Below are 14,727 nucleotides of genomic sequence, written 5' to 3' on the forward strand. Positions count from 1 at the left end.
ACGGCCACTCATCTCCGTTTAGCGATGTTCTATCTGGTGTTCCTCAAGGAAGCGTCCTGGGCCCGTTGCTGTTCCTGATTTACATTAATGATCTGCCATCTAACATTACATCAACCATTCGCTTGTTCGCAGATGACTGCATAATTTACCGCAAAATCCGATCACCTGCAGACCTTCTTGCACTTCAAAGGGACCTCGATCATGTAACCGCTTGGTGTTCATCCTGGCAAATGTCACTTAACACTGAAAAATGCAAGTTAATGACATTCAGCCGCAAAAAATCTAACTCTTCGTTCAATTACATGCTCGATAACAGCTTAGTCTCTCAGGTGTCTTCTTACAAATACCTCGGTGTCCATTTTTCATGTAACTTGTCCTGGTCCACTCATATACAGAAAATAACAGCTAAAGCATCCCGGACCTTAGGATACCTAAAACGGAATCTTCATGGAACTCCTGCTACTACCCGTAAGCTCGCCTATCAAACATTTGTTCGTCCGCAACTCGAGTATGCATCATCCATTTGGTCACCTCACCAGGCTTATTTAATTAACTCCCTTGAATCAGTCCAAAATCGTGCTGCGCGTTTCATCTCCAGAAACTATGACCGTCACTCAAGCGTCACAAACATTAAATTATCGCTCTCTCTTTGTACCTTGCAATCACGAAGATTAATTGCCCTAATCTGCTTATTTCACAAGATAGTCTATAGCAGTAATCTTTCGACTCTCTCTCTTGCCCAACCTCACCGCACCTCGCGCCGTTTAAACAACCATCTCAGCTTCAAACGCCTTTCAGGTAAAACCGTTGCATTCAATTCATCCGCCTTGCCGCAGGCTATTGTTCACTGGAATGGTCTTCCGGAACACATCGTCAATATTCGTGATCCAGCTTCTTTTAGGACCGAAATAACAGCCATTTTTTCTAATTACTGACGCGTCAATAACTATTGTATAATGATGTTCTTACTGTTTAATGAGTACTAACAGTCAATCAGCATTATATAATCGTGTCATTCATGCTCGTGTTATTACCCCTATTTATGTAATCCCCCCCTCACACAATACTCCATGCTTGGAGCCTGTGAGGCAACGTGAATAAATAAATAAATAAATAAATAAATATCACAGCATGCGTTTAGAAAGGAACTATTGACTTCAACTAAGCTTGTCTCAGTTCATGAAATCTCTTAGGTGCCTGACACGTCCGGACAAGTCGATATGCTGTTTTTCTTTTTATTTTAGCAAAGTGTTTGATATGGCTCCACATGGAAAATTACTTCAAAAGCTCGAGCGCATTGGTCTTCCTACTAATATTATATCATGTATCCAGGCCAATCTTCGTCATAGACCGCAATTCCTAGAAATTAACAAATGTTCTTCCGATATCTGTTAGATAACATCAGGTGTACCGCAAGCCGCATATTATGACCACTTTTATTTCTGATCTATATTAATGATATAGTAGACGAAATTCCTGATGATGTCTGTGTTATTTTTTCTGCAAATGACTGGCCATTTTTAGAGAAATAGTTTCTTGAAACGATCTTAAATGTTTGCAGAAATCAGTTTTTGCTATCTGCAATTGGTGTAAACTTTGGGCTATGGAAATCAATATACACAAAACAGTTTTGCTGAGAGTAACACAGAAGAGAGAGTTTAGTGTATTTTCTTATGTGTGTTAACGACACACTAATATCTGGAGTGGAAAAATACACATATTCAGGTGTCACATTCAATAACAAAACTCTCTTGGAAAACCATATTTCCCTTACTGTTCAGCAACTTTGCACATGTTATGGTTCCTGAAAAGGAAACTACAAAATATACCTGTAAATACCAAAATTTTAGCATACAATACATTCGTGCGATGAAAATGGAAATATGTGGTGGTTGTATGGGATCCTCGTACCAAAAACTATATTGCGAAATTGGAGCTTGTCCAAAGGAATTCCAAATTAATTATCTTTGGAAAATATAAAAAGAGAATTCCCCGACTTCATTAAAGCTTAGGAATAAAATTAGTTTAGAGCAAAGGGGTGAAGTTAGTCATCTCCAGTTTTTATATAAGATTATAAATGTAAAAATCGGACTTCCCCTGCCTCATTATGAAAATCTCTGAGTACAGTACACGAAAAACAAGACGTAGACACAACCTTTCCCTTACGACAACTTTTCTAAAGCAAAAGGTCACATGAATAGCTTTTTCCGCGGACAATAAACAATGAAATTCTATCCTTGCTGAGGTGTTACAAGCAACGAACTGTGCACAAGAGTTAGAAAGCAATCTTCTCCCATAAATTAGTTCAAACTTATGCCCTGTTTTCAATCTACTTTCTTGTTTGCACTTAAAATTCCTTCATTATGCGATGTTTGTGCTACTTTCTGTTTGGCACAGCGACCTGCCCACCTGTATGTAATTTCATATGTGCGGTTCTTCCTTTTTTGTTAGTTACTGCGCTAGTGCGAGAATTTTCATGTTTCAGTAACATTGCTAAAGCCTGCATTCTATTCGTGAGTTTTTATTGTTGTGTCTCGCATCATCATGCCTTGCCACTGCATTGGCCCTACTTCTTGGGCTATTATTTAGGCCTTCATTATAAATAAACAAGTAATAATTAGGAGGCGTTAAAAAACGAAGGGAAGATAAAACTCACTTCACGGATGCACCGCTGTACGGGATATATAGTGAGGAGCCATCTGAAGCGCGTACTCACCTGTGTATGACCAGGCTGAGGTTGTTGCCGCTGTTTCGGATAAGTTCGGTTGCCTCGTTGTGGGTCATGCGGGACGTGTCGCGGTCGCCGATCTTGAGCACCAGGTCGCCGCGGTGCAGCTCGCCCTCGGAGGGGCTGCCCAAGAACACCTGCGAGGGGCGCGCGCAGTGAGAAAAGGGAAGGGCGCCGTTCTTCTCGAGTGCGTAGACCTGCCTTGAAGCAGACCACGACAGGAGGGGCCAGAACAAGAGATCGAGGTGACATAGAGGGCCTCCGTGTGGCCCTGCCACTTCGCCCTGTTTTTTTTTCTTTCGCTCACGCTTAATTTATTACCGTGTGGTGGGAGACATACCTGCCAGCCCAACTATAGTCCGAGAAGAAGGGCAAGCCGATTCATGCTAGTCTGCGGGAGTACTGCACGCGTACAAGCGGTGGCGCTGAACTGCGAAGGTACAGACGTCAGCCTTACCTACAGCTCTCGAGCTGAACGGTCATTGCGAAGCGTAGAAATAGGTATCTGAGATATGGTGATGAGATCAAGGTGCGGCGCCCGTGTTTCGCGATGCTCGTACGTCTGGCTGGCTGCACTTATACCCACAAGCCCTATAATGCATGAAAGATGCAGCTCTGGTGTGATGACACTTTCTAAATGCCATAGATCATCGGACGCGCGCTTTATCCGAACATGATACATCTGCGTGTCGTTTACTCTCACTGTAAGATTTTTAGTGGAAGCTATATCTATATTTCTCGCGGTATGTTTGCTTTTTATTCCTTTCTAAGGAAATCTGTATCAGGGTGCGCTTCCGGAGTTTAGGGGGTAATTATTGTCTACTGTCGAAGCAGCATGTCGCAGCCGGAAACTCAATGCATCGCCTCTCTATCTCGTGGGAAACAGGTGAGCCTATATCATGTGACCAATGTCCTTTAACTCATGTTAAGGCAAGTATTCGGCTTGCCACTACCGAAGAGGGTGTAGACAAACTTCTACACCTTACTAAGCCATTAATGGCTTCAACACGTGCAGCCGGTCACTGATAGAGTGATAAATAGCAAACATCATGTTAAACTCCTCTTGTGATTTAGGCTTTCCTGCCGTTTCGTTGCACGCAAAGCTAAACGACTTGTTGGCCACTGCGCGGCATTTGCGACCTGCTCAAATGTAGCCTCAAGTTGTCTTTCGGCTAAGCAAAACGTAGTGCTGGGCCATATGGTATTGGAATTTGGTTCATGCTAAAAAGAATACCACAAAAGTACGTGGAGCTGGCACTGTCTGCTAAGTATTACAGTACTGTTGCAAATTGTGCGTGAGTCAAAATAAAAGAACAGTACTAGGTAACGACTAAGTCAGAAGTCCGACTGAAGGTATTGAAGACAGATAATGCAACACCTGTTGTATAGCATAAAACTCGAGACTATCGCATTCGGCCGATGATACATTACGTGCCCTATGCTGCCAATGTAACCACGCGCATCAGTATCACAGCAATTTGCCGGTTTGAAGAGCGTATAGGTTAGGGCAAAATGCTTATGTTAATTGATATCTTTATGCTTGCCGGCTCCACGAGAGATTACCCACATCAAGGTTGAGGCTTGCCACAAGGCCTACGTGTGCAGTGCACAAAGGGCTGAAATAAGCTCGCAGATATACTTGCCCGAAGTACTGAAGCAAGTGAGTTTAGTGAAGAGTTTCGGTTTTCCTTACAGCAAATGTGGTGTTAGGGTAGGGCTTCGGGTGTTGTCAAAACACAAAAAAAGACACAAAGCGAGCTCCAAACTTATGCTAAGTGAGGCCTTAAGTGACTTCGTCACAGACTGACACGTTCGCAGAAAATCTGTCACAATACAAATTTCTACCGAGCACGATTTACAAAACAATCTGTAGGCTCGGGGCCTCGCTTTCCCACTTGTACTACCCATACGGAAGTGGTGAAGCACGGTTGACACCATGCTCTCTAGACTCCTGCGTAGACAGCAAGCGACAGTCAGCCTCGTATGTGCAATCCATGCCTGGTTTCGTGCAATCAGCTCGAAATGAGGTGTCTCCTTCGCTATAGCCCTGAACTCGGACCCCGTTGTACTTGACAGACTATATGTGCGAAAACGAAGGAGTTTCGACAGCAGTCGCAGCCAACTGGAGCCACCGTGCAGTGCGGATGCGGCCTATTGTCAGAAGACACACCTTCACATTGATGGAGCCAAGTTAGGAACAAAGCAGATTGAAGCCAGAGTTTCTGAGTTGTGCAGTGGAGCTCTAAAGCAGAGTAGATTCTTTGGACGAAAAATCATTCATGGAAACAGCAAGTAGCAGTGAATGTTACGATCTAACTTGACTGTGAAGAATGCGCGTAATGTCTTGTGATCAGGTCTAATAGTTAGTTATATTTGTGCCTATTTCTTCAGAATGCTTTCCCTCTTTGGAACGGTTAAACGCAAAATTAGGATTTTTTTACCGAATTCACTCTGCTTTCACCGGGATCAACAAGAATTTGTAAACATCGCATCGCCATTTCACCTATAAATATATGAACATGAATTGAAAGCTCGTGAAACGCGGAGTTCTTCTGATGTATTCCGCAATTAATTTATACCTCAAACTTCCGCACTCTGGAATAGCCTTCCCAAGGGCTTTGTTCAGTGTAAAACGTGTTCCGTTACTCAGCCCTTATCGTCACATTTCTCATAGGCGCATATAGTCCTGCTTTTTTATGGCCATTGCGCTTGATGCGATATAGCTCCTTCGCTTTTCCTTTTACTGTGCATGAAATTTTTATACTAAAATGCCTGTGTCTTCGTTGCGGCAGTGTTGAAGTTTTGATGTTGCTTTACCTTTTCTTTTTGAATCTTTGCTTGTGCATTCCTGTATGTTCTGTATTTTGATTCTGCTTATGTTGTACAGTTTATGTTTTCCATAGATGTCCCTCATTGTAGTAATGTCCTTGTTGTGCTGCAGGTACCCCTATTAGAAAATATACAATCCAACGCAACTCGCAGCTCTGCCTGTGAAAACTTAGGAACACTTGACCGACCTTTAAACAGCATGTTTTGCGTTTATAGGCCTCTTAACGCAATAGGTGGTGCGTAAAACGGGATCGATTAATGCAGGAGGTTTAAGGTCAGCGGAAGGCAGTGCTTGTTTCCATATTTGGGTGTCATAGGAATCTGATTTTCTGTAAGTGAAAGCTTCCATGTAAATCGAAACTTTGTCTGACTCTTCCGGTGAATGTACATAAATAACCTTTATTACCCCGAAAGCACATTCGTGACGTCGTACACGCTCTTGTACTGCCATTTCAGATCATATAGCATATATCTTATTATGGGTGAGCACACATGGGCGCAGAAAGATGGAGGCTTACAGAAGCTGGAAATGAGCCTTCCTCTCAGTCTGGTCTCACAAAATCGGGTGGGCTCCTCTCCGCCTTGGCCTGGCGATTGTAAGTGCCCCTGTCTGCGTCAGCATCGTACGTAGGCACTGCCACAGCTCATTCTTAGCATATAAAGTTCAGAATATGTTCCCACCTTCAAAGGATTACCCAGTTAGCTTTTGGAGAGCGATCTATTTCAACGAGAGTCTGAAACGTAACGCACCCTGTTGAAATGCTTAATATGATGTTACTGTTAAGTTTCAAAGCATGCAGCTGCAACGAGAAGTGCTGAACCGTCCGAAGGACCATTATCTTTGCGCAACCTGCAACAGTTGAGGCGCGCGCCCTGACCACCAGCTTTGAATGATTCTAAAGAGAGCGGAAACATCAGGAATAGCTGCCGCTCTACCCCACATTAAATAAAAAAAAGAACTGGCGTCACTGAGCAACTAAACAGCAATAGGTCGGAGCTTGAGCAACAAAACGCTGTAAATGGTTTTTGACAATGGTAGCAGAGACTCTTCTAGCGGTTTTCCCAGCAGCAATCCTGAATTAGCAATAAGCTCCCATCTATTTCTGTTATTTCAAGTTAATCCACATGCTTCCAGTCTAGCGTGCCACCACGGAAGAGCGCGCTCCGTAAATCTCACTTAAAGTCGCCGGGTGGACGCTCTTTCGGAATTTTATGGTGCTTCCCGTATGACACTGTCATATGATAAGACGTAATATGTAAAGTCAGGTAATTTTCTTATTTCAGCATTTTCACCACATTCATAGAAATAAATCACGAACTTGCTTGAAGGGAACAATTCCAGCGAGTGTATTAGCGGATGAAAAACTCTCTCTACCCCAGATTTATTGCATCCTTGTGTTGTTGCCCCCTTTTCTTGCACTGTGCGTCAGCGCCCATTTCGTGCTTCCACCAATGAGCTCCAAGCTGTTGAAAAGCATCGTTTATATTCTTCAGCGGTAAAAAAAATGCATAGAAGCGAGTGAAACAATAAAGGAGCGAGCAACTTCGAGGACGAGGAATGAAAACAAAAACTTTTTTGAAGTTCCACCGATACAACAGGAAGGCAGTGCCTTCCTCCTCGGCTCTGGAAAGCCTTGCAACCTGGCAGAAATCAGAACAAGGGGAAAAAAAGAAGAAAAAAATAGTAGAAAGAAATCGAAGCCCGTCACGCATTTTGAGCGATGTGCGGGAGCATTTATGCTTTCTGCAGCGCGTGTCGCGACGCCATGTTACCTTATTTATCTTTCGCCTTCAGTCACGCCGGTTTAGACACGGCTTGTAAAAAACGAGCCGCGACGGCTTCGCGCTATTTCAGGCCTGCTGAGTCTCGTCCGAAGAGAGTGGTAAACACGTTGTCTCCGCGCCTCGCAGTTCTTGTTTTGCGATTCTAGTTCGATGACTGCGGCAGGCAAGTGTTTTTAAAACCGCCTTCAGGTACTATTTCACGAAGCGTTGCATGTCTTCTTCTGTACTCTCTACCCTCTCCTCAAAAGCGCGATTTTGTCGCGTTCTGTTGACGAGAGTCGAAAATGCTCGAGTTCGCGAACTCGCCCGCACGCTGTGCTCAGCAAATATTCGGTGCTATATGCCCGTCTAAACGGCGTTTGGTAACGTAGACAGTGACAGGCTGTGAGGAAATTTCGCAGCACGGTGTCTGTCAGTATAGACGCATATACGCTACACGTCAAGGAACTACGCGTTCTGTTTTCGCTTATCGCGGGACCATCACCTCAAGCCTAAGTGCACTGACTCAAGGCTGCTGACGAAGGGTGAGAAGTATGGGTGCTCGCGCAGGCAAGGCTGTATCTCACTGAGCAAAATGGAGTACTGTTCTTGTTCGTGCCAAGCCAAGGGGAGAAAAATATGGAGAGGGGGGAGGGCTAGTTACGCAGTAACCTTGACAGTCGTCTTTGCTACTCGAAAAACATGTTGCCCTAGTGTAACGGACTGCGTTACATGGGCTCGAAACTCTGCGCGCTTACGCTATTTTCACAGCTATAGTATATCACTCTTTGCTGGCGTCGGCAAATTTTTCGCATAAAGGGGCCGCCTTATTCACCATTTTATTTCTTTTTGGCATGCCACACGAGGTGTTTAGGCAGAGAAAGAGAGACCAGATTCACAGAGTTGTATACATCTTCCACTGATTCGCGTTATCCCAGATTCCTGCGCGCCGGATAATTCCGGCATCAAACGAGATGATAATCAGGTTGTCGGCGAGCCACGCATCGATTCCTTCCGCCGAAACGTATATGTAACATAACAAGTAAACGGAACACAGCCTTGACGTCAAAGTACCCTGACACTCGCGGCATTGTGGAATTTAGGGGGTGCACTGCCCTCACGTGTGAGTCTCAGTGCTGCCCACGCCTACGCACGCACCGCGCGCTTGAAATTTCAGCATCCCGGATGACAGCGTGATTACGTCACTGGAACCGTATTCGTTTCATTTCAACTATACTTGTATACTCGTACGAACAGCCAATGAACATCCCGCCGTTTTCACGTAATAGCCCCAATCAATGTGATCGATCCGCACATAAAACATGACCAATCATAATGGTCCCTTAAACGATCATCATCATCAGCAGCAGCAGCCTGACTACACCCACTTCAGGGCAAAATCCTCTCCCATGTCTCTCCAATTAACTTGGTCCTTTGCCAGCTGCATCCACCTTCTGTCGCCTCCTGTTACACTTGCCTTCTCTTGGAATCCACTCCGTTACCCTTAAGAATCATCGGTTATCTTGCGTTCGCAGTGCATGCCCTGCCCATGCCCATTTATTCCTCTTGATTTCGACTAGGAAGTCATTAACACGAGTTTGTTCCCTCACCCACTCTGCCTGCTTCCGGTCTCCTAACGTTACACCTATCATTTTTCTTTCCATCTTTCGCTGCATTGTCCTTAACTTAAGCTGAAACGTTTTCGTCAGCCTCCTCGTTTCTGCCCCGTATGTGGGTACCGGTAAGATACAGCTGTTGTACACTTTTATTTTGAGAGAAATTGGTGAACTGCCAATCATGATCTGAAATAGCCTGCCATATGCGCTGCACTCCATTCTTTTTCTTCTAGTGTTTTTCCATTTCATGATCCAGATCAGTGGTCACTACCTGCCCTTGATGACAGCGCAACTTTTATAAGAGACGCAAAAGGCGCCGACCAGTCGAAAACTGCAACCGCTCCAGTTTAGTCTTGAATCCTGCCCTTGGGCCCCTGATCCAGAAGTGAGCAGAAAATTTAACTCTCTGCGGTTTATTTTTATCATCTGATCTAAAGACCTCATAGGCAGTCACGTGAAGCCCTTTTCAGCACAATATATGATGCAACGGACGTTGAAAGTTGCGTAAGCTGTCGCCGCCAGTCCCACGGAGGCGCAGTAAAGTAGGCCTAAATTATCCCATGCCATTGGGTGAAAAGTCGAGCTATTTTCAATGTGGCGCATATGCCCACCAAGAAACGTCGTGCCCCTTCGCCTGTTTTGATATTTGATGGCCAGAAAGAACTAGAATAAATATTCTTTGTGTTGGAAGCTTTTCTCCCTTTTTTTGATTGGCGTAATAGGTCACGTAAACAGAAGTACCAATGTTAGCGTCTTATTAAGTGTAATGCCATATAACATGGGGCGAAGAAGTACAGACAGGACATTGGATGTAAACAAACCCGTTCTTAACTCACAGTAGGAGAACGTAAAGATATTGGGGATCCGGAATAAACAGATAGGTATACACGTCACGGGAGGTTAGTAGACATCTTTGTCACAAACACAGACGTTCGAATACGCTGTTTCTTTTGCTCATTGGGCCAGAAAGGGAGTGCGGATACATTCTTTGCGTGCTTTTTGAATGCAGCAGACCTCCAAAATTTCCCTATTCAGTCATTTTTTTTTTGACGTCGACATACCTATCTAGTTGACGCCCCCTAATCTTTCTATATTCATTTGCTGCCAGTGATAAACTAGACGTTCAGTGATCGTCCTGTCTGCTATTCTTCTGTATCCCATCTCTTACGCGGGCGCTATCTTTCAAGAGTCAAATAACGAACCAGCCCACCTCTCTCTTTTAACTGTCGCCGCTTGCTTTGCGGTTAAGTGAAACAAATAAATCGTAACATGAAAGCGACCCTAACCTTCATCAATCGTCAGCACATGAAAACAAATGTACTCGAGGGACAAGCGACAACGAGGATGTTAAATTCCAGCCGAGGAGGTCAATGCAGGATATCTCCGAGAGTTAAAAAGCAATACATCCAAGTTGCTGCTTTTTCGTGCAAGCTTTTTTTTTTTTTTTTGATGACGGCAAAGCTTGTTGATACTGACCTCGGGGGCCGCGGAATCGCGGCGCCATTCCGGAGCGCAACCATGGCGATTCTGCAAACAAAGCTATGCGACGTGAAATTTTGAGCCGGATATGCAAGGGCAATACTACGACATCGGCAGTCTCTATGTCGTTATTGAAAGGTGCAGGCGTGGCGTCTGTGCAGCAATTAATTTTTCATAATTCTCTATCATTGGTGGCGCCTCTGTACGTTTGCGTCATCCAGGCGCGTCCTCATTTACCTGTTCCTTAACAGGTCGTCAACATAGCACGTAATCAGTAACATTCAAGTTCTCCCTACTACGTCCTACCGACACCGATCTCGATCCGCGGGGAATACCACGTCGGCATAACTTCGCGCCGCCAGTTGTACCAGCTTGCAGATTACGACAGTTCATCTGTCGAGCCGTGGCACGCTTCTTCTACTCGAGTTGCTGAACTTACATATAGCACTGTGGAAGCGAACGGTCATTGGGGAAGCGCGCTTGCCACATGTCAGGGGCCGGACTGAAGGAAAGGCCACATGTGCGGCCCGCCGTCACGATCGTCAACAAGCCGAAGGCGCTGCGGAGCTCGCTGCCCAGAAAAATGCCATTTTGCTTATAGGTGTAGGAGTATACGCCGCACCCTCGCAAAGCTGTGCCCTCTGCTGAGGGGTGCATCCACAAAAATGGCGGTAAACAAAAAAGAGCGCAGACAGCATGCATTGCATCAGCAAAACCGCGCGAGGTGCCACCGGAACTGGCGAGCTGAGCGCGCCACTGCCCTTGCCTCTAGTGCTGGGGACCGGGTCTACGCTAGGCCGGGGTCCTCCTCGGGGGAGGGTCTGTGGGGAGGGAGGTGGCTCGGGTTACGCCGGGTTCTATTTGGGTCGGGCCGGCATTGAAACGAAAGCAGGGCCAAGCGCGCGCGCCTGGCCCCCTCAAAATAGCCGCGCGCACGAAGCGTCCGGAAGAAGACGTGTGCGCAACGCCTGCACGCCGAGGGCGCTCTATACTCACTAAGGATACGCCCCGCCTGAATTCGCGGCCCGCGGACAGCGAATAGTGTTGCCTACACAGGGGCTACGCTCCTCGGCGAAGGCATCTTCCTAACACCCCTCTTCCACCGCCTCCCCCCCCCACCCTTCTCCATATCTTTCTCTTTTTTTTACTTCATTCCGTGTGGCCTTTCTCACTTTCTACGAAGGCATTCCCTCTCTCCGGCCATGCTCCGCATGGAGCTTTTTCAATATTCTGGAAACTCAAGGAATGTCGTGGCACATTTTGCGAACAAAAACGTTGCAAAATAGGAACATTCATTACCGCTTTTAAGCCAACAAAGCTTGCTTTCCAAGGAACGGGAAGTAAACTCGAAAATTGAGGCACGTATTATAAAAGCGGTGCTTGCGCATGAGCGTTTTATAAAAGGGCGGTTAAATTTTCGATGTTTAGAAGAGGGGAAAAAGGGGTTGTTTTCAAGCAGGTTTATATAGATTTCAGCTGTCTGTTAGAACAAAACTAATGGGCTGTGACTACAGCCCAGAACATGCTCCGCTACGACGCATATGCAAACGATAACAAGATCATGTGTAAGTTTCCTTGAGTGTAGCGCCCGTAATCGTTTTGCGTTAGCTTTGCACCACTACACCCGAGCCGGCAGCTTGCAGTATTACAAGTGCCGTCGGGTTTTCGAATTTCCACGTCGTCGTCTCATGGAGACGAGTTTCTCTGCAAGAGTTCCTTGCAAGAGTTCCCCAGTGATGCCACTATTGCGGGAATCGAATAGTCGCTCGTATAACGCGACCTGATACGGGAAAAAAATTAGTGAAAGCTTTCATGAGCTACTCGAATCATGTCGGCTGCCCTTACAAATGAACGTAGTTTGATATCATCTGTTGTCATCGTATAGTTCAAGATGAAATAGACTCTCCTGTCTAATTCAGTGCTGCCGCCACTGTTGAAAGGGTGTTGCCACGTGTGCACAGTAGTTCCCACATTGTTATAACCGCCCGCAGTGGCTGCGTTGACTCACACGTGACCTTTTCGCGCGCATTCTCGGACGAGGCGGCGCGCTCTTGAACGTGACATTCTCATCCGAGGAAGCCGGTGCCAAATCATGCTGCTGGCCTCGAGCAGAGTCAAGGAAGCAGCCAGGGCAAGGCATAACCAAGCGCGGCGAAAGAAAACAAGACAATCGGCACGCCACATCGTCTCTCCTGGAAGCTGGAAAGCGCCCAAGCCTTCTCGTTCCTGCCCTTCCGGTGGAGGGCTTCACGGCGCGGCTTTTTAACGCCGAGAGGTATCTCGTTACAGCTGACAGCGGTGGCCGCACTGCGGGCGCATGCGACGCTGCAGGGCTCGAGGGAGGGAGCGCGGATTTATTTCAGTTTATTTAAGCAAGCCTCGGCGAGGGCCTCGAATGTCAGCTCAGCGGGGACACTGTGTGGCCCGGTCCTTGCTGGAAGCGGTATTTAAAGGCCACATGCGTGATCTCAGAAAATATGGCGAAAGAACTAGGAAAAGAGTGAGGGAGGGAGTATGCTCTTCGCACGTAACTCTGTTGTTTTTTTTCTCTCTTGCACGCAAAGATTGGTGTATTGCTCAATCAAGGTTTTGTAAACGTTGTGCAACACCTTATAGACAGGCAAACAATACGTTTTTATTGAACGCTGTCCAAGTTGGGGGGAAAACAATAAAGCAAACGATGCCACCCGAAGCATGAAGCTGTTCGAGACAAAGATTTTGTGAGATTTTTACGTTTAAAATGGGCGTAATAAGAGCTGGATCTCCGGTAGAAAAGATTGATTCATGACCGTAAAACCCTGAATCTGCACGCAAGGAATACCTCGACCTGAACTACGCTTTGTGTATCTGTAAGGAACACGAAGTATAAAAAGCGACAAGCCACTAAACATTTTATTTTTCTTGCGTAATGGTTACGGACATACAGAAAATATATACTGCAGAATATAAGAACTGAAACAGATAAAAGTCACCAATTCGCGCCAAAGAAAGCAATGGGTTTAATTTAATGAGAATAAGGAAAACATACAGAAGTGCCGAGAAAACTTTAAGACAAAAAAAGAAAAAGTTAAGAAAATACTATCACTATTCAAACATTTTCGCCTTTGAACGGCGAGCCAGTCGCATAAGCAACGGTAATGCTCTCATGGTACGGTAGATGTCGCGCCCTGAGATAATAGGGAAGCGTTGGTTGTAAATGCAGTGCAGCGTTTTTTTTTTATTTTTCTGAATAGCTTTGCGTGGAGAAAACTTTTCAGGCAGGAAAATCACATCGTAAACACGTTAGTGAGCTTGAGCTTTGTGTTGAGGACTAACTGAGTCGCTGCTAATTTAGGTCCAGCGCTAAGATTAGGGCGCAGTTAAGTTTTATCTGGGTGACGCCGACTTGAAAACTTTCCTACTGACGTTGCGCGCAACCAAAACAATATTTCCGAGCAGCCAACTGAGTGCCGTAGGTGTTCCATTTTGTGCTATCGAATCGGTTTGGAAAAGATGTGCTATGAAGGTTGGAATACGTCTGACTCGCGAAGATCACCAAAGTAATATTAAAATGGGCGCGTATGGATCCCAAAGTAGCGATTGTTGCGCCGATGCTAAATTTAGCCTACGTGGCCCAAGAAACGGATGAGGATTCACGAACGAGAAAACCGGAACAACCTAACTTTAGGAAGCGACACGGTGGAAAATGTGCCAGGGGGAAAGGAGGCGTATCAGCCAGGCCATCAAGGGAGGAGGCGTTTATTTAGGCAGAGCCGGCTAGGATTTCTTAGTGTACGCCTGTTGAAAGCTCGGGCATTAATATTTCCTTGCGCATGCTTTACAAGCGATAAGCCAGGAGAAACGAGGAGCGTCCAACACGCTCATTAGTTAAGCTGACTCAATAAATTTGGCTGTGCTGTCTTACGTTCCGGAAAAGAAAAAGTCCTTAAAAGACAATTTTCCAACTCGCCCAATAATTGAAATTGCGCATCAAGTCGGTAAATACGACTGCAATACTCCCACACTAAAAAAAAAAGCACGAGAGGCGTATGCTCCAGTATAGTTTCTCGCTCTTTACGCATTTCTAGAACATCAATTATGACCGATAAATTCTGCTATGTTTTCATGTAATAGTTCGATCAGGCTCTGGCGACTTTCTCTGTGCGAAACACTACGCGTTCAAGTTGAATTCTTTGTGCGAAACACTCCGCGTTCATGTTGAGTTCGCATCGTTGTGTAATGCGGTACATACTCTCGAAAACCACGTGCCCACGGTAAAGTTGTGATTTTGGCAGTGGTGTACTACACGCAAACGCGTCTTCGGAGCACGCT

General features: G+C 45.7%; 1 protein-coding gene across 5 annotated transcripts in view; it reads right to left on the reverse strand.

Moving 5' to 3' along the window:
• Nucleotides 1-14,727, reverse strand: part of LOC144115286 (uncharacterized) — an 85,820-nt gene that overhangs the window by 41,564 nt on the left and 29,529 nt on the right. For all 5 annotated transcript variants that reach the window (XM_077649606.1, XM_077649607.1, XM_077649604.1 and 2 more), the window contains exon 2: nt 2,717-2,865. In XM_077649606.1, the coding sequence (XP_077505732.1) occupies nt 2,717-2,865 (149 nt within the window). The remainder of the gene's footprint in view (nt 1-2,716; nt 2,866-14,727) is intronic.

Source organism: Amblyomma americanum, chromosome 1 (genome assembly GCF_052857255.1).
Source record: "Amblyomma americanum isolate KBUSLIRL-KWMA chromosome 1, ASM5285725v1, whole genome shotgun sequence".
Lineage (NCBI taxonomy): Eukaryota > Metazoa > Arthropoda > Arachnida > Ixodida > Ixodidae > Amblyomma > Amblyomma americanum.